Below are 16,714 nucleotides of genomic sequence, written 5' to 3'. Positions count from 1 at the left end.
GGCACACATAAGTGCATCATTATATGCTCTCGATCTTCAGCCGTTGATTACATAAGCAAGTTAGGTATCAGTTGCCCAAGATAATCTAAGTATAATGTACATATTATATACTTATAGTATACTTTTATTAAGATAATAGGGTACAATAAGTGCTCTTACACTATTATATACATTAATATACCTTTTGCATAAATTATTAGATAACAATAGTTATTATTACATTATTATATTATAAATATAACTCTTTTTTTAAGATTATAATTTAAATGTAATACAAGTATAATACTTTAGGTTATCATACAAAGTTAGTATAATACATGTAATAGATTTTATTCATCCTTAGTACTTATGTAGTCTTTATATACATTAATATGTCTTATTTAAACATTACAGTTCATTTACAAACCTTACAATTACTTTACAATGTATATACAATACACATGTTACTTTACAAAGTCTATAAGAAATTACAAGAAATGTGACATTTTCCTGATGGATCTATTGAATAAAGAGCACTTGAGATACACTACAAAACCATGCTTTGCACGCCTATTACACACACTTAACAGGCGGCTATGGACAGGATAGTGGATAACTATCTTTCTGCTCAATGCAGGAAGGTTTGAAGAGTGTGTTTGCTGAGAATACTTATTAGTGTAGAGAACAAGTAAACATACTCAGCATCACTCTGCTAGCACATGTACCTCCAGGCCACTGAATATACTACAAGTGACTTTGGACTTCTGTTTGCCACCAACTTACTTTCTGCAATGTGTGTTTACATGGATCTTGACTACCTCTGACTCACATGAAGTTCTGCAGATTTGATTTGTTTTAGGTTGCAATACCTCATATCAAGTACTTAACTTCTTGAAGTCCAATATAATACATAGTAATACCTACTACATAGATTCACTCTTTAATGCAGGAGAAAGAATACAATGGCACTTTATAAAAAGATATGCTAGACCAATACAGTAACAGCTCAACCAAACAGGGTCCTTTCTTTCTAACAGTAAAGACAAGGCATGCATTTTAGAATATTTAGCTAGTCCTACCCAGTGTTGTTGTCTCAGCACATAAGAAATCATATGCAGTGTGCATCAAACATTCATTTTGTAGTGACTCACTTGCCATGCACTCAGCAATTGCTGATACTGTGTATCAGTCATTAAAAAATAAATTGCATGTAATTCGAAATGTTATGTTAAAAAAAGTTTCTACATGCCAATATACACATTACTATTTATGAAAAATGAGTCTAAACTGTCCACATTGTAAAGGTTTGAAGAAGAGAGCAATTTGTTGAAAATATCCAAGTGTTGTTGGTTGTGTAAATGTCTATTACTTAGCAATTTCAAAGCAAGTTGTAAAACGAAACAGTTTGATAAGAGCCGATGGAGTCATTGTCCATAGAAGCTAACACGGAATGTTAGCTCCAGCCAGGTCTGTAAGACGGTCCAGCTTGTCGTGCCTGTTCGGCGGCAATCCGTCTGCGTGCGTCTTCGAGTCTCATGCGCCACATTCGGTAGACACCATCATTCGGGTGTGGTGCGTAGCGACACGCTTCGAAGACGGTGAGCTGCTCTTGGAAACTTGGATTAATCCAGACCTGTTCTCGCGCTGTTTAGGGAAGGATAATATATTGGTAAATAATGAGAGTTATTGACGCTACAGAGGGAGAGAAATAAACATACACTGTCGTACAACGGTCATTGCGTCTGTTGCTGACATTCGCCGGGCCCACATCACTGTGCAAGGGTTTAAAGTCGGCAGTGCGTAGTTGTTGATTTGCGACATAAAACTTACGATAAGCAGCTACAACGCAAGCGCTCCTTGAGAGTCCTTGTACGCAATGTACCAGGACGACAGCACCGTGCGTCTGCATCGCAGTATGGATGAACTGGCAAGCTACCGGGAGGTGTATCAATATGTCCTCCGCCGGGTGATCCTCAACGGGGACCTTGTGTGTAAAGTATCCGGATTGCGGATGTTGTGCAGGGATTGGTTCGTTGCAGACGGATACAATGTGCGTTATTCTCCTGTCGTGCAGGGCGTGTGAGCTGCACGCAGTAGTAATACTAGATCAAGGGCATGGTAAATGAGTAGGTGTGTGGTAAAATACCAGACTTTCGCCAATATACTGACTTCCCAATGTAGAGCTTTCCTTCAATAACCGGGTCTACGTGATGTCTCCAACCCATTACAAGGGTTGCTCAATTACAGAACAGAAAAGTTGTTCGAGTGACCTCTGAAAGGAGAGAGCTGGCAAAGAGCTCTGAAGCGTACGTTAACTGGAACATCTGTAGGTGAAAGTGCTCTTGCTTTATACTCGCATATTCGTCGGTGAACTGAGCAACACATGAGAACCGAAATGCCTGAATGCAGTCATGCTGTGAGATGGGCGGGACAAATCGAGTTGCTAGTATTAACTCATCCGGAGTCAGCGAAGCTGGGAGTCGAGAGGCAGTACAGAGGTATCTCGTCTTGCAAGGCAATGACTCGTCTCTACTGCGAGATCCTATAGAGACAAGTGGTATGGCCATGGCAGCAATGTTCAGAGCAAGAAGCGCGTTTCGCAGTAAAGCAGATGGCAGGTTGGTTTATCACAAAAACAAAAGAAGATTGAGAGCAGTCGAGCCAAGGAAAGCAATTCAAGCATAGTATACTTCCGCGTGCAAGAAGACCAATTCCATATCCACGTTTCCCAGCGCATGAAGTCAGGGACGAGGATGATCATGTCGGAGGCATGAGTCACGCGCGCCGATCAGGGCTGCAAAGATGTGCCGTCACGGCCACTTCGTTGCTGGTTACTGGGAGTTGTACTCAGATAAACCGATTAATTATTTGATGCACAGCCCATGGTTCGCTAAAACCGGCCAAACCTAGTGGAAAATCCTGGTAGAATGCAAAGACAACGAATTTCAGATTACTCCCTCTACGAGTTTAGGATCGCAATCAAAACTGGCACAGTGGATCAATCCAGCACCGTTATTCCTAGTAAATTTATCAGTGGGCTGTACCAATAGACATTGCAATAGGACATCGGGCGCTTTCAACTTGTACGTTGCGCGCACAACGATTTGTTTTCCGGAATCAGTACATTAGCCGTTACTGAATTCGATGATTGGCTTCGTGCCTGAATTCAATGACTCGGAGTGGCCACACCCGCAGAAATTGGAAAACAAATCCAAGCATGCAGCGGAATCGACTTACGTGCGGGCGGCTTGCAATGCAAAACGTCAGAGACGGGTGAGCACATAGTGGTGAGAGTCAAAGTGCAGGCATTGCAAGGCGCGCAGACTTATTACCGTGCGAAACTACTGTAGCGTCTAATTTTGTCTAGATTTACCAGTTCAAGGTCAGATTTGTGTTTCAACGGGATTACGGGAAAGGCGGTCAGGCTGTTCAAGCTCGTAAAGCTTGAATGACTCGAGAGCGTCGCGCAAGTTAGGGTTCATGTTCCGATGGCGGATCACCTATTGGCCAAAGGTGCTTTTTGCCTTCCACTTCTAATGAACAACCCTATTCTGGTTACACGGGACATCTACTGAGAACGATTGCATGGATCACACTTACGTGCAAGGCTTGTGTTCATCATCAGGAGGGATAAGCGTAATAGTGATTAAGGGATTGAGAGGGAATTACGTACCATGGTAGGATCTCTGAGTCCCGTCAGTGTAAATCAATAACAATTGGATAATGATACTCACTCCTGGCGTAATGAATCCTCTGGGTGCACCTACTGAAAGAGGTGTTCCGAGGTGAGCTCACGCCTAGTACTTTGTGCACACGAGGTCATATGTCCCCGACATCAAACTTCGGATTTTCTAAACGAGCAGAAGTCAAACAAGTACCTTGCTCTGATGACTCGGAGGTGCCACTAGTACAGACATCCACGAGAAAGAGAAAAGGGTAGAACCAACTTATTGATGAATAACCAGTATCGTAGAGCGCCCAAGATGTATGAGGTAAAGAGTACTGAAATTCAGGCGGTGTAGCCTCATAGCCATGAGAGACTAATATTGTCCTCAGGTGCTCGGCACTGGTTCTGAACCAAGGATCAAAGCTGCGCCAAAAGTATGAATCAAGGTAGATGCATTGAAAGTCGCAAAATGTGTATATTTTCTCGCAAACCCTGGGCCTAGGACTTCTTTCTCTGCGGCACCTTCGATCAATCGGCGGGTACATAACCGCAATGAGTCTGTAAGCTGTGTAGTTTCGGGTCTACGACGACCTTCCGCGGATAATGGGATGTGTACTGAGCTAGACGAAACTAAGAATGCCTGCCTCAGGAGAAACTCGGATATGAGGAAGTATCGCGTACTCCGCTCAACCACATGCGAATTGCTAAATTGGCCAACCTGTGATGTTGGTGCAATTGCCGGCAAGTAATAAACTGTGTAGAAGATTCGCCAAGCGTCACATCCTCCCTGATTACAATTGTTTTAAGTGTTAACCACACCAACTCCAGCTCTCCACGGGGCAAACCTGGCATCTGTCTTAGGTATTCGGAAATGAGATAGTTTTGCACTTGTTGTAACGGAGTGACTAGTTCCCCACACGGGGTTTAGCGCTCACCACCATCAAGAACATTTGGCAGCGTAACCGTTGTAGGCGGATTGGCGAAGCAGCGTTAGGAAGAAATGCCATGAAAGGGCGCGCAGAGCGGTTCACGATATCGAATAGGGTATTGCCAAATATGGTGCAGCATCAAGGCAGAGGCTATGCCATCAACAGGCAATTGGATATAAGAACGTGACTGCCCTAAAAGTATATGAATCGAGCTTTGTGAGAAGCTCGTTCGGCAATAAAAGAATTCTGCAAAACACAGAATGCCGATGCACTGCAGTAATATATCAGAAAGGAATATGTACTACGCAATTGGTCTTACTGGTTCTGTTCGGCACGCAGAGGCGTTCGGGCCGAAAAGTGCGAGGAGGAATGACGCGATAGACAAGTGCAGTGACCGACGAAGTTGGCTTCTAGTTACAAAGTTCGGTAGTACTCAAGGACCGAAAAAAGGATGAGATAGCTAATTATGCACGGGATTCTTAGCCAAGAGTTATAGTGTGATGACTGTATTTTGACTGTCCGACAAGATCGTAAGCGGCCTTGGTTTATCCCATCCGAACGGCTGATTCTGAGCCTGCCACGAGAAGGACAGAATCGCTGGGCATGGGCCCGCACTTTTATGACCTCGGAGCTTTCCGTCAGCTGTCTATTTCATTCCGGGTTGTCCTCCTTCGACTATTGTATAGTCCCCTGACGTTCCTTGAGCATGCGCTGATATGTGAGTAAACTGAAACACAACGAGCAAATACATTCGTCAGCGGTCTCTTCCGCACCAACATCAAACTTAATAACTAAGCCACTTACATTCCCTCAAGAGCGCAACCCGCTTCAAACGCCGATTCAAATTCGGGCTGCGTCATCTCTGCTTCTGCATACCGAGCCTTTTCGACTGCGTTGGTGAATGTGTGAAAATAAATTTGACCGCGGGTCTCCGCAGAAAGCAGCGGATTGATGTGCCGCAGATGATGGACGAGTGAAACATGTGGTGAGAGAGGCGGCATTGACGGGATAACTGTGCGCGCAGCAGTGTCTGCAGCGAGATTTTTCAGTTCCTGTATCCCCAAATTTGGCAACGGGAATAAACAGACCAACTCGTGGAACAAGGTCCAGTACTGTCGTGCGAAAGCGAATGTCTTCCCATCTTGTCCCTGTGGAAGAATTGACATAAGAGCACGCCGTAACCCGTACTTCATAAAGCGTACCAGGAGATCCCCACCCCTCTCGATGGCTAACTTTCGGCAGAGAAGCGTGAAATATAGCAGAAGAGCGCAGCAATTCTTCTTCGATGAATACATGAACCAACTATAAAGGGATCATATAATTGGAGCTTAGGACGACGTGCATTTGGACATACCTTCGGTACGTCTCCTTTCCCAACAGCAATCCTGCGCTTCGGTATACGCGTAAGCTGTAAGCGAACTGACAAACGTCTTTTAAGACATAGAAGCAAGGATGCGACAAGCTATGCAAGTCAAGCTCTAAGCACAGTAGAACTACATATTCCGAAGGAACATACGACGAGAACATAGGCTGCGCCAATAATCAAAGCGTTGAAGTTGTGTGCCCAGTTTCGGTTCGGTGCAGTACGGACCGCTTGCGAGAGTAGGAAAATGCATGATATAAGCAGCAAAAGAGCGATTATTATGACGATAATGAAGTATGTAAGTCGAGCAAATGTGGTCGCGTTCAAGTGGAAGCGCATCTAGAAATGAGATTGTTTGAGTCAGAGACAGTAGCGGCGCAAATTAAGGAGAAACCAACACGTCCTGGCTCCGGCCAACAGCGGACTCCTAGTGCGCAGATGCGGCCAGCTTGAATAACTAGAAGAAATATAATGCAAACAAGCTCCTATAGTGGTTATTGACTGTTCTTCAAGGGCCGTCCGCTGTGTGTGTTCATGGTCAGTGGTCAGCTTCCACAACCGAGCGGAAGATCGACGCGGTGACACAAACAAGGCTCCTTACATAATCACAGTTCTTTCCTTTCCCATGCTGCCTCAATAACGTGACCTACAGGCTACCATCACATCACATTGATATTCACAAAATCGATGTCTTTGCTTTGAGCGTCTTTCTAGGCACCTGTCTTGTCCTCTTTGGCCATTATATTCTTTCTTTGCATAGTGATTCCTCGGTCAAACGTTAATAATTGTCAGGGCAGGGACGGCAAGTCTCTTCAATACACGTTCGTCAATTTCCCTCAACCGCTTGAAGGCGATTTCAATCTGAACACGTTGGAAAACGGTACAACTGAACGGCTTTCCCGTATATTTCACGTGTCTATTTCAAACTCGGTTTATAGAACCAACACCGTCCTCCACCGTCGCCAGTTACGGGTTCGGGCGGCACCTTCCCTCGGACCCGACAGGCTCGTCTTTGAACAGCTTTATTGTACCAGAAGACTCGTCAAGATGCCGAACTCAAGCTCCGTGTTCCGAGTTGCTCATGCGCTCATGGCCAGCTTCCCACTGCGGATGACTATCTGTTCCGCGAATCCGCTTTGAGCAATGCATCTTGTCTTGCTCAATCATGACTCGGTGTGTCGCGGTGAGCTCAACCATTCTTTAGCATTTGTCGTAGCGGAGGTGGCTATTCAAATTCTTGTATGTATGGTGCGGTGTATTGTTTTCTTCTGCGAGATCAGACCAAACTCGCGGTGTTTGACGGGATAACTGATGCCATGACCATATGATATAGGGCTACTGTGCGAATAACAACGCGATCCGACGAACATGATGTCCGATGCCTACAATTGTTCGCGGTGATATCCAGGGAAAGGCAAAAGGCATTTCCACGCCATAAGGAGTGTCTAAACGCGGAAAGCTGAATGCAAGGGTCACTGAATGACTGAGTCGGGAAAATATGGAAACTCGCTTTGTCCTCGGTTCCTTATATACCAAGACCATACTGAGGGGCTGCGGAACCATTTCAGAAGGCACAACAGTCCGAACTGGGTACAAACGAAGTGTTGCTGTTATTGTTGTGAGCGTGGAAGACTTGTACTATCTTTGCACGTGGTCGCCACAGCGTCATCTAGGCGTTCTATTGGAAAAAAACAAACAGGAGCAGCATGCTGTGGGATATAACAGATGTGGCTGAAGGTAACAGATGCAGGCAGGTTATTGGTAAAAACAAGAGGGCAAGTGTAATTCGGGTATCCGGATCCGGGCATGTGATCGGCGTTTCCGTCGCGGTCGCACGCGGAAGCAATCACTAATGGATGTCCTTGTACTTTCTTGACTCTCGTTCCCCTGGCTTCTCTAGTCTTCAAATACTGCTAGCTGGCAACATGATATGTCCTTCAACCTCCCCCGTCATTTACGGATCTCGTTCTCCCTTCGAACCCTTCCAAAATTTCTTACTTTTGCTTTCTTCCTGTTATGGGCCCAATGTTCCGCCAGAGGCATCATGACCTTCCCCTCAGCGAGAAGCCGAACAACAGTAGCTCAGAAAGCGTCAGTACACCATTTTATTTATCAATATATTTTTCTGATGATTTTTGCTTGGAAATCTCTAGCTCCAGGAGGACACTCTTACTGGTCCACACAAAATCACCTATAGGCCAGGAAAGAAGTGGGACTTCGAGGGATGCACAGATAGTGCTTCTATTGACATCGACCTAGTCATGCCACCTCATCGGCCACGGCTACAACCCGAAAATCACAGGACAGGAATGTTCCTGAGCAGCGAAGCAGGAGCCGTCCGCGCGAAAGTCGTAAATATCTTCTTTTGCACATAATATTAATCAGTTTAAGATGTCTGACTGCCATGATATCATTGATGGATTTTTAGTGCCGACATGCTCTAAATCGATCATTCAACCTTACAATCACAGGTGGGCTCAATACGGATGTCGTCGTCTGGATACCTTCAAACTTTACTGGGTTCATCACTGTTTCCGGGTCACACGCTTCCTTCTCACCATCATTCGTCGAGCGCATCATGCCAAACGCGCGAATAAACCATTCAGTACCGCAAGCATGGAGAGGAGATGAAATCAATGTCGAGACTGGCGGCCGTGTTGCGTTCCGTGTGTGGGATGTGCTTTCGAGGCGTGCGGAGCCGGAGAAGTGCATTGCGCAGCAGAGACGTACTGGTGATGTCTGGCGCCGGATGTTTGGTGGTGTTAGCGCAAGCAATGGAGCATCGGAGAAGAAGGGACTCCGACAGCAGAGTGTACAGACTTGGGACTGGGATTTCTTAATTGAGGATTGATCTTTGATATTTATACCTCCCTCATTTCCTTTTTCCCCCCTACCTATTTCTTTGCCTTTTATGGATGAATAATGAGGACATGGGTTGCTTGGTTGTCCCTTAATTTCACTTCGTTCTTCACACGCCTTGTTACATTGCTTATATGCGCCCACACATGTATCCTCATTTATTACCTGCACTACTGTATCGATAGACACATCATTATATGCATCTCCTTTTTATGCCCGTAGAAGGACAATGCTATGAACGCATCCGCGTTCCATCCGCGTACTACGGAAGGTTAAAATGGAACGACAAGACAAGCATCATGAAAAATACAATGCATTTGAAGCAGGGAAGCAGGATAGAGCCGCCAGCTATCGTTTCATCTTCCTCTTCAACACCTTTTTCAACGCCGCTTGATCCTTCTCGAACTTGCCTTTCTTCTTTTTGGGGCCTCCTAGAACATCGCTCTCAAGTTCCTCCCGACTTCTCGCACGTGAACGTGATAATACATCGTCTTTCTTTCCGCGCTGACGGAGTTCTTCATACCCATCACCGATCGTACTTTCCTTTCGGCGGTTAACTGATTTGAGAACGTCAGCAAACTCGTCTTCTAGGCCTACACCGCGTCTCCCGCGGCCACGTGAACCAGGAGCGAGCCCAGCGCCCGTCCCACCAAGTGCAAGGTCCTCCTCGTCCCGTCTTCGACGCTTTGAATCCTTTTTCTTCATTACCAGTCGCGTGAAGTTCTCTTCTTCGAACTCTGTCATGCGCGCAAGTTCTTTTGCACGTGCGGATTGGAGGGCGGGGACGTTTCCGAGACCAGAGGTACTTTCCATGTGGGGGTCGAAGTGCCCTAGTTGGACGAGTGCGTTTGGTATGGGGGCGCGGCGTTGATGGTCTTTGGACTTTGAGCGCGCACCGTCTTCGGTGTAAGGCATTGGAGCGACCTTTGGGGGACGGTAGATCCCGCTCCGTTTTTGTTTTGATTCCGAGTCCGAGCCCAAGTCTGAGGCAGTGCCTTCGGAAGAATTTGAGGCGTCCTGGGTCGTTAAGTTTTGTGGATTCGGTCGGAAAGCAAGAGGATCTACATAACGTATTAAAACCAACGTTCCGGACAATCGATTGGGGGCAAATACGCACCATTGACGATGTTTTTCCCAGCATCGTCAGGAGACTCCTCCGCTAGCCGAATGAGCTTCTCAATCTGGTATCGCATCTTACTCTCAAGTGCTTTCACCTTCTCTAGCACTGTTCTGTTCTCAATCATCGAATCCACGAGATCACCGGCTTGAGAACCTCGAGGACTGCGTTCAGCGGAGCTGAATGTGCTTTGTTGGGTTGATGAAGTCCTATCGTTTAGTGTGTGACCGAGTACGCGGTGGGCGGAGAGAAGTACAAGTGCTTGACAGTATGAAAGCATGAGGTGGTGTTTGAGTGAGAGAAGCGATATGCCGTCTTTCGTATCAAGGTCTGTCCTGTGATAAGTCTGTTAGAAGAGTGTTTAATCAGGAGAGAAGGACGGTGCGCACTGAGCTAAAATTTTCTTGACGGACTCCCGAGTCGCCTGCACGCTCGAAGTCATCGTGCCTAAGAGGTCGCAGAACGCCTTTTGGTCAACATCTGTTCCCTCCATGACAGTTGTCCTAAGTTGATATGGAGCATGAGATAAAATTCAACAAAAGAGAATGTATATGATGGGGTGTGAATCAGTCAACGGGTTTCTAAGCCGCCGCTCATGTAGAGCGTAGTGCATTACATCGAAGTCTTGAAGACTCAGAGCCCAGTGCATTTCATCTTGCAAGAACTAAGAAATAAAGACATGGAAAAACACTCACTAGTAGGGTGCCGTATGGACTAGGGTTGAGTAGGAATTTAGAGAAAAAGTGACAAAATTATTTTTAAACGGAAGCATTTTTGGTTTACATTTCCCACGCTTGCTAATATGTACGAGAACCAGTAAAGGACTTTATGTGGTCTCTCAGTCGACGGCGACGACGTCCGTTTCTTCTTGCTATACGCGAGAATGAGTCAACGGCGTCGCTAGGCTTTACAGTGTAACCAGAAGACGTTCTACTTGACGTTAACAATCAGGATCGTAATCCAATCACAATCGCAAGCCAACCTCGTGCAGTGCACAATTGCACTGCACTCGTGTGCGCACCGCAACCGAGCCTTCCAGCCTACCCTCTTACTGATCGCCGTCAAACAAAGCGGCTCTCGCTCTGTCGCTTCCTCCTTGCTAAGGCCTGTTTACTTGACTCATTCCCTGGGAACTTATTATTGTTTTTATTTCTGGTGGACTACGTCGACTCGACTCCACCTTCAATATCGCCCATCCTGGCTCACTTTCGACAGTTCATCTCCGACCTCTTTGACAAGAGGGACAAGAAGAACGACTCAACAGACAGCAGTGGCAAACTTAAGAAGCAGCAGCGAATGTCCGCCCCGCCCGTACCTACGAAAGACGATCTTGTCAGTAAACTCGATGCACTGAGCTTGGATGGTACAAAGGGTAAAGGTCCCAAAGCTGAATTTGTTGGAGGATTCAAGTACGTCTTCTTTATATCCTCGAATGTCCACATTGATTACATCTACACTGTTGTCTAGGCATGGACCAGCTAATCCTAATGCTGGACGAGTGTCCTCATCCTCAACACCCCCGGCCTTCCCAACACCAATAGACCAGACTCCGATACCTCCCTCTGTACCTCCTCCGCGTCCTCCACAGATGCTCTTTCCCACGCCCGTTCATTACCAGCCGCCGTCGCGAACAATGCAATATGCGCTCTCAGAGAACCCGAGTGCTTCTGCTTGGCTAGAACTTGATCCTCCCGACCTTCCGCACAGGCCGCATTCTGATGAGCCTCCAAGTAGGAAGTCTCCCGGCTCATCTCCGGCACGGCTAGAGGTCAGTACTCCAAAGCGACCTCGCGCGGTGTCTTCCCCTCCGATGTCCCCGACGGCATCGAAGGGTTCTTCTAATGGAAAGGCTGGTGATGAACGTACCCAATGCTCTGGAAGAACAAAGAAAGGAGAACGATGTACACGTCAAGTCAAGACGGATCCTGCTTTGAACGCTCTATATCCCGATATTGCTGTAGAAAGGTTCTGCTTCCAACATAAAAAAGAGGTAAATGAACAAAGTGGATATTATTGGAAATCAAATGTCTGGGTAGATTTCTCCGGTAAATGAGACGTTGTTCCTTGTCAAATTTCATCATTTCAACGATTCGCCTTTATAGAATATATACCCGGTTACCTACATCCGGATACCCAAGCTGCTTTACGAGTTGAAATGGAGAAGCCACCAACGAAGAGCGATGAACCTGGATACATCTATACGTTTGAAATTCGGGGTACGTAGTACATTCATATCGAATTACATTCCGTGTTTTCAAATGCTGTCCCATAAGTTTCATGATCAGTAACTTATTTCTTCTATTCTCACTAGATCCGTCCACGCCATTCATGATTTACCTGAAAGTCGGACGAACAGTCGAACTCAACACACGACTAAACAACTGGAAGAAGCAGTGCGGCTCGAAAGAACAGATCCTTCGCGGTTGGTGGCCTGGGACAGTCGCAAATGACAATGGCAACAATAATAACGGAGAGACGAGTTTGATGAAAGGACGTGTGAAACCTGGTGAGAAGGGTGCCTTCTGTCACAAACTGGAGAGACTTGTGCATCTTGAGCTCGCGGATCTTGTTGTGTATGCACCGTACCTGAATCCAGACTTCCAGAATGTATCGGGTGAGGAGTCGACGAGCGCGAGGATCCCGCGGTCAAACCCGGGCACACCGGGGAAAGGTGGTAAACGTGCTGGAGCGTCGTCTGCAGCGTTGAACAGCCTTCAACAGGGGAATGTGCCTTGTGCTGACTGTGAGTCATTCACCTATCTTCATTCTCTACAAATTACAACTAAAGACCGATCTTACCAATTCTGTTCGTTTCATTTCGAAATGTGTGCGTGTCCACAGGCGGGACAGTCCACAAGGAGATATTCTCCTTCCTCCGACCAGAGAAGGGATCGTACAAGGGAAGAGAATGGGACTTGCTCGTGATGCCCGTTATCGAGAAATGGGGACGATTCGTCGAGAGTTTGCGATAGCATTTCCTATTGTCTGCTATACGTACTTTTGACTCTGACGGATTCGCTGTATGATTGCTCTTGCTCTCGGATATCTATCGAAGGAATTTGGTTCAGAACTCACTGACACTGTATTATATATTTACCCGTTTCGCTGCATGTCATGGACTTGGTTAGGATATGTGGAACATGTATATATATGCATGTAGAGAAATAATTTATTTTCTTATAGACTAATGTGTTCGTAGCACTGTCCTTTCCTATGGGACTGAACGGTAAGGTGCAAATTCGACACAATAGTATGAATATCGAGATTTCCAGGCAGAGCGTAGTGCATTCCATTAGAGACATTGAGATTCAGATTCCAGTGCATTTTGACCACTATGACAGAGAAATAGGCTATAGAATAAACACTCACGAGGAGAGACACTGTGTGGACTAATGGTGAGATTGAAAGGTGAGAGAATTGGTGGAAGCATTTCGCCAGGTCAGGTTTCCCACCCACGTTTGTGATAATACACTCACTAAGCGACTTCGTGCAGCCCCTGAACTTGACGGCTGACGACAGCAGCAAATTCCTCCTCCTGCACAGAACAATGGGGCTATGGTTCTGGCTCTTCTGGGATATACCTGTTGCTTAGATTGCATTCGAAACTTTCACATTAATGTAAACAATCGGAACAGCAGTCACCATCTAATGCCAACGTTGTGCTATACACAATTGCACTGGATTCGTGTGCACTTAGCATCCTACAATGCACAAGGCTGATTAAAGGGCTCGGCGCTGTCTGTCGCGTTGCCCAGGACTATTTGTCCACCCAGGGCTCATCTGTTATCGAAGGCATAGAACCGTCACGACAGGTAACTCATCGTGAGTACAACAAAAATATTTGAAATAAGTGACAAAAAAGTGTTCTTATTGTCCGATCAGAGAGCTATTTCGGGGATATATTTCAGCATGCCGCGTACTATAATCTCACACATTACATGGTGATATCATATCGAAGTCATGTCTGATATAGGAACAGGAGGCCTAGTCGTGGCATGCCTAGACTGAACCTACCTACCAGACCGTGCCAGCATGGTAAGGATATGTACCGCATAATTGCACTGGATTTCTGTTTGCTCGTTACCTGACCCTCCCAGTCTCCTTTCTTTCCTGGTCGATAATCCACACATGGTCCTGGTCTGTTCTCAACACACCATCACTGACGGCTTCGAAGAGAGGAACAAGAGTGACTCGACAAACAGTAGTGGCAACCTCAAGAAGCACCGAAAGTCCTCAAGGGAGGATAATCCCGTCGGTAAATTCGATGCACTGAGCTTAAGCAGCACGAATTACCTCAAGCCTAAATTCGTTGGAAGATCCAAGTACATATTCTGTGTATCTCTAAATGCCTTGTCTTGACACACAATTACCTTGATTCCAGACATGGACGTTGGACGAGGACTTCTGGCTCCGACTCTGCCCTCCTCTTCATCCCCGCCATCTCTTCCTGATAGTTGCTTTCCTACATCCGTTCATTATCAGCCACCACGAATAATACAATATGGGCACTCGGAGAACCCAGGCACCCCTACCTTGCAAGAACTCGATCCTCCCGACTTTCCACACGGGAGACATTATGATGAACTGCAAAGTAAAGAATTGCCCAGTGCATCTCCTGCACAGCTGGAGGACAGTACTCTCAGGCAATATCACAGTGCATCTTGCCCTCCTGTACTTATGACAACATCAAAGAGTTCATCCAACGGAAAGGCCGTCAACGAGCGAACCCAGTGCTCTGGAATAACACAGAAGGGGGAACCCTGCAAGCGTTGGACCAGGGCAGATCTTGCTGGGAAAAAGTGGTACTGTCATGACCATATTCCTATTTTAACCTCCTCTCCAATATGTCAGACAACATCAAATAGTTTGTCCATTGGAAAAGTTGTTGACGAGCAAACCCAGTGCTCTGGAATAACACAGAAGGGGGAACCCTGCAAGCGTTGGACCAGGGCAGATCTTGCTGGGAAAAAGTGGTACTGTCATGACCATATTCCTATTTTAACCTCCTCTCCAATATGACAGACAATATCAAATAGTTCGTCCAATGGAAAGGCTGTTGACGAGCGAACCCAGTGCTCTGGAATAACACTGAAGGGGGAACCCTGCATGCGTTGGACCAGGGCAGATCTTGCTGGGAAAAAGTGGTACTGTCATGACCATATTCCTATTGTAACCTCCTCTCCAATATGTCAGACAAAACCAAGGGATTCATCCAACAGCAAGGCCAACAAGGAACATACCCAATACTCCGTAATAGCACAATTGGGAGAATGCTACAGCCTTCCTGTCAAGGGAGACCCTGTTCTGGAGGCCCTTCATCCTAACATTACTGTGGCAGAGTTTGTCAATTGGCAGACAATACACTATTTTAATCTAAATAATGTCTCTGTGGATTTCTCCAGTAAGAGTGCCATTTTATCCTTTAAGGAATTCCAATTTCTCAACTCTTGAATATTTACAGAATACATACCCAATTACCTGCGCCCGGATACACAAGACGCTCTACGAGCTGAAATGATGAAACCACCAACAAAGAGCGATAGACCAGGTTATGTCTATGCTTTGGAAATGCGAAGTATGTTATATGTTCATATCAAATCACGCTTCATGTTTTCGCACAATATTCTACTTGTTCTCATGATCTGTCACTGTCTTCCCTTTTCTCGTTAGCTTGAGATGCAGACACGCAGGAGGATTCGTCAAGGAACATGCCAAATAGCAAACCATTCGTCTTAAAAGTCGGGAGAACAGTCGACCTTGATAAGCGACTGAGGAGCTGGAAGAAACAATGTCACAACAAAGAGCAGTTACTTTGCGGTTGGTGGCCTGGGACGATTGCAGATGTAAATTCTAACCACAATTTCGATGACGACAGCGTTGGCAAAAACGATGACGGAGAGATGTGTTTGATAAAGGGACGTGTGAACCCTGGCGAGAAGGGTGCCTTTTGTCATAAACTGGAGAGGCTTGTACATATTGAGCTTGCAGACCTCGTTGTCTATGAACCGTACTTGAAGAAAGACTTTCTGAATCTATCAACCGAAGAGTCGGCGGGTGCAGGGATCCCACAGTCGAATCTCCAAACGCCAAGGAAGTGCGGTAAACGTGCCGGAACGTCGCCGAGTCGACTGAAGCACTGCGCATCCTTCGAGCCAGGAATACTGCTTGTACATCAGGAAAATGTCACATTTCTTGTAATTTCTTATAGACTTTGTAAAGTAACATGTGTATTGTATATACATTGTAAAGTAATTGTAAGGTTTGTAAATGAACTGTAATGTTTAAATAAGACATATTAATGTATATAAAGACTACATAAGTACTAAGGATGAATAAAATCTATTACATGTATTATACTTGTATTACATTTAAATTATAACCTTAAAAAAAGAGTTACATTTATAATATAATAATGTAATAATAACTATTGTTATCTTATAATTTATGCAAAAGGTATATTAATGTATATAACAGTGTAAGAGCACTTATTGTACCCTATTATCTTAATAAAAGTATACTATAAGTATATAATATGTGTGTTATACTTAGACTATTTATACAAATAGTTTACAATTATTGTAAAAAGCATTTCATCTACTTGTAATAATTACATCAGTGTGTTTAGAAAGCTATATACATGTCATATTACTTTTTACTATATTACAAAGTAGATTAATTATTTTATTTTATACCTAAATACAATAATTGAAATGTTCTATCAGTTGACGACTCATATTATAGTTGCTTATGTAATCAACTGCTGAAGATCGAGAGCATATAATGACGCATTTCTCTTCGTC

General features: G+C 45.3%; 6 protein-coding genes across 6 annotated transcripts; 3 read left to right on the top strand and 3 right to left on the bottom strand.

The window, feature by feature from the left end:
• Positions 1 to 1,432: 1,432 nt before the first annotated feature.
• On the bottom strand, positions 1,433 to 2,204 carry FOMMEDRAFT_78718 (phosphatases II; the record flags this gene model as incomplete). The annotated part of the gene is made up of 4 exons (XM_007264215.1): positions 1,433 to 1,623; positions 1,698 to 1,751; positions 1,810 to 2,081; positions 2,149 to 2,204. 4 exons carry the CDS (start codon positions 2,202 to 2,204, stop codon positions 1,433 to 1,435), a joined length of 573 nt encoding a protein of 190 aa, XP_007264277.1.
• Positions 2,205 to 3,391: 1,187 nt separating this feature from the next.
• FOMMEDRAFT_166397 (uncharacterized protein) lies at positions 3,392 to 6,480 on the bottom strand. Its single transcript, XM_007264214.1, has 9 exons — positions 6,337 to 6,480; positions 6,092 to 6,277; positions 5,930 to 6,037; positions 5,664 to 5,877; positions 5,380 to 5,605; positions 4,895 to 5,302; positions 3,714 to 4,846; positions 3,653 to 3,665; positions 3,392 to 3,587 (listed from the first exon to the last, which is right to left on the bottom strand). Exons 2-6 carry the CDS (start codon positions 6,275 to 6,277, stop codon positions 5,251 to 5,253), a joined length of 786 nt encoding a protein of 261 aa, XP_007264276.1. The 5' UTR covers positions 6,337 to 6,480; the 3' UTR covers positions 3,392 to 3,587; positions 3,653 to 3,665; positions 3,714 to 4,846; positions 4,895 to 5,250.
• A 1,474-nt stretch (positions 6,481 to 7,954) lies between these two features.
• FOMMEDRAFT_26877 (uncharacterized protein) lies at positions 7,955 to 8,789 on the top strand (the record flags this gene model as incomplete). Its single annotated transcript, XM_007264213.1, has 3 exons — positions 7,955 to 8,029; positions 8,092 to 8,289; positions 8,367 to 8,789. 3 exons carry the CDS (start codon positions 7,955 to 7,957, stop codon positions 8,787 to 8,789), a joined length of 696 nt encoding a protein of 231 aa, XP_007264275.1.
• A 356-nt stretch (positions 8,790 to 9,145) lies between these two features.
• On the bottom strand, positions 9,146 to 10,356 carry FOMMEDRAFT_132513 (uncharacterized protein; the record flags this gene model as incomplete). The annotated part of the gene is made up of 3 exons (XM_007264212.1): positions 9,146 to 9,858; positions 9,915 to 10,249; positions 10,304 to 10,356. The coding sequence occupies 3 exons, from the start codon at positions 10,354 to 10,356 to the stop codon at positions 9,146 to 9,148; spliced, it is 1,101 nt and encodes a 366-aa protein (XP_007264274.1).
• A 1,176-nt stretch (positions 10,357 to 11,532) lies between these two features.
• FOMMEDRAFT_104617 (uncharacterized protein) lies at positions 11,533 to 13,002 on the top strand. Its single transcript, XM_007264211.1, has 4 exons — positions 11,533 to 11,959; positions 12,017 to 12,130; positions 12,226 to 12,657; positions 12,756 to 13,002. Exons 1-4 carry the CDS (start codon positions 11,548 to 11,550, stop codon positions 12,884 to 12,886), a joined length of 1,089 nt encoding a protein of 362 aa, XP_007264273.1. The 5' UTR covers positions 11,533 to 11,547; the 3' UTR covers positions 12,887 to 13,002.
• A 1,295-nt stretch (positions 13,003 to 14,297) lies between these two features.
• Positions 14,298 to 16,017, top strand: FOMMEDRAFT_153503 (uncharacterized protein; the record flags this gene model as incomplete). The annotated part of the gene is made up of 5 exons (XM_007264210.1): positions 14,298 to 14,887; positions 14,951 to 15,315; positions 15,376 to 15,489; positions 15,591 to 15,921; positions 15,960 to 16,017. The coding sequence occupies 5 exons, from the start codon at positions 14,298 to 14,300 to the stop codon at positions 16,015 to 16,017; spliced, it is 1,458 nt and encodes a 485-aa protein (XP_007264272.1).
• Positions 16,018 to 16,714: the final 697 nt, after the last annotated feature.

Source organism: Fomitiporia mediterranea, assembly GCF_000271605.1.
Source record: "Fomitiporia mediterranea MF3/22 unplaced genomic scaffold FOMMEscaffold_3, whole genome shotgun sequence".
Classification (NCBI taxonomy): domain Eukaryota; kingdom Fungi; phylum Basidiomycota; class Agaricomycetes; order Hymenochaetales; family Hymenochaetaceae; genus Fomitiporia; species Fomitiporia mediterranea.
Note: the sequence above shows the minus strand (reverse complement) of the source record. Positions and strands in the feature narration are given on the sequence as shown.

Excerpts from the sequence above, each read along its gene's own strand:
- FOMMEDRAFT_104617 (XM_007264211.1), top strand. The coding sequence starts at position 11,548 with ATGCAATATGCGCTCTCAGAGAACCCGAGTGCTTCTGCTTGGCTAGAA. Across the intron at positions 11,960-12,016 it reads TGTCTGGGTAGATTTCTCCG|AATATATACCCGGTTACCTA; the intron begins GTAAATGAGACG and ends TCGCCTTTATAG. Across the intron at positions 12,131-12,225 it reads CTATACGTTTGAAATTCGGG|ATCCGTCCACGCCATTCATG; the intron begins GTACGTAGTACA and ends TATTCTCACTAG.
- FOMMEDRAFT_166397 (XM_007264214.1), bottom strand. The coding sequence starts at position 6,277 with ATGCGCTTCCACTTGAACGCGACCACATTTGCTCGACTTACATACTTC. Across the intron at positions 6,038-6,091 it reads GCGCAGCCTATGTTCTCGTC|CTTGTCGCATCCTTGCTTCT; the intron begins GTATGTTCCTTC and ends TGACTTGCATAG. Across the intron at positions 5,303-5,379 it reads GGTTGCGCTCTTGAGGGAAT|TTTACTCACATATCAGCGCA; the intron begins GTAAGTGGCTTA and ends GTTGTGTTTCAG.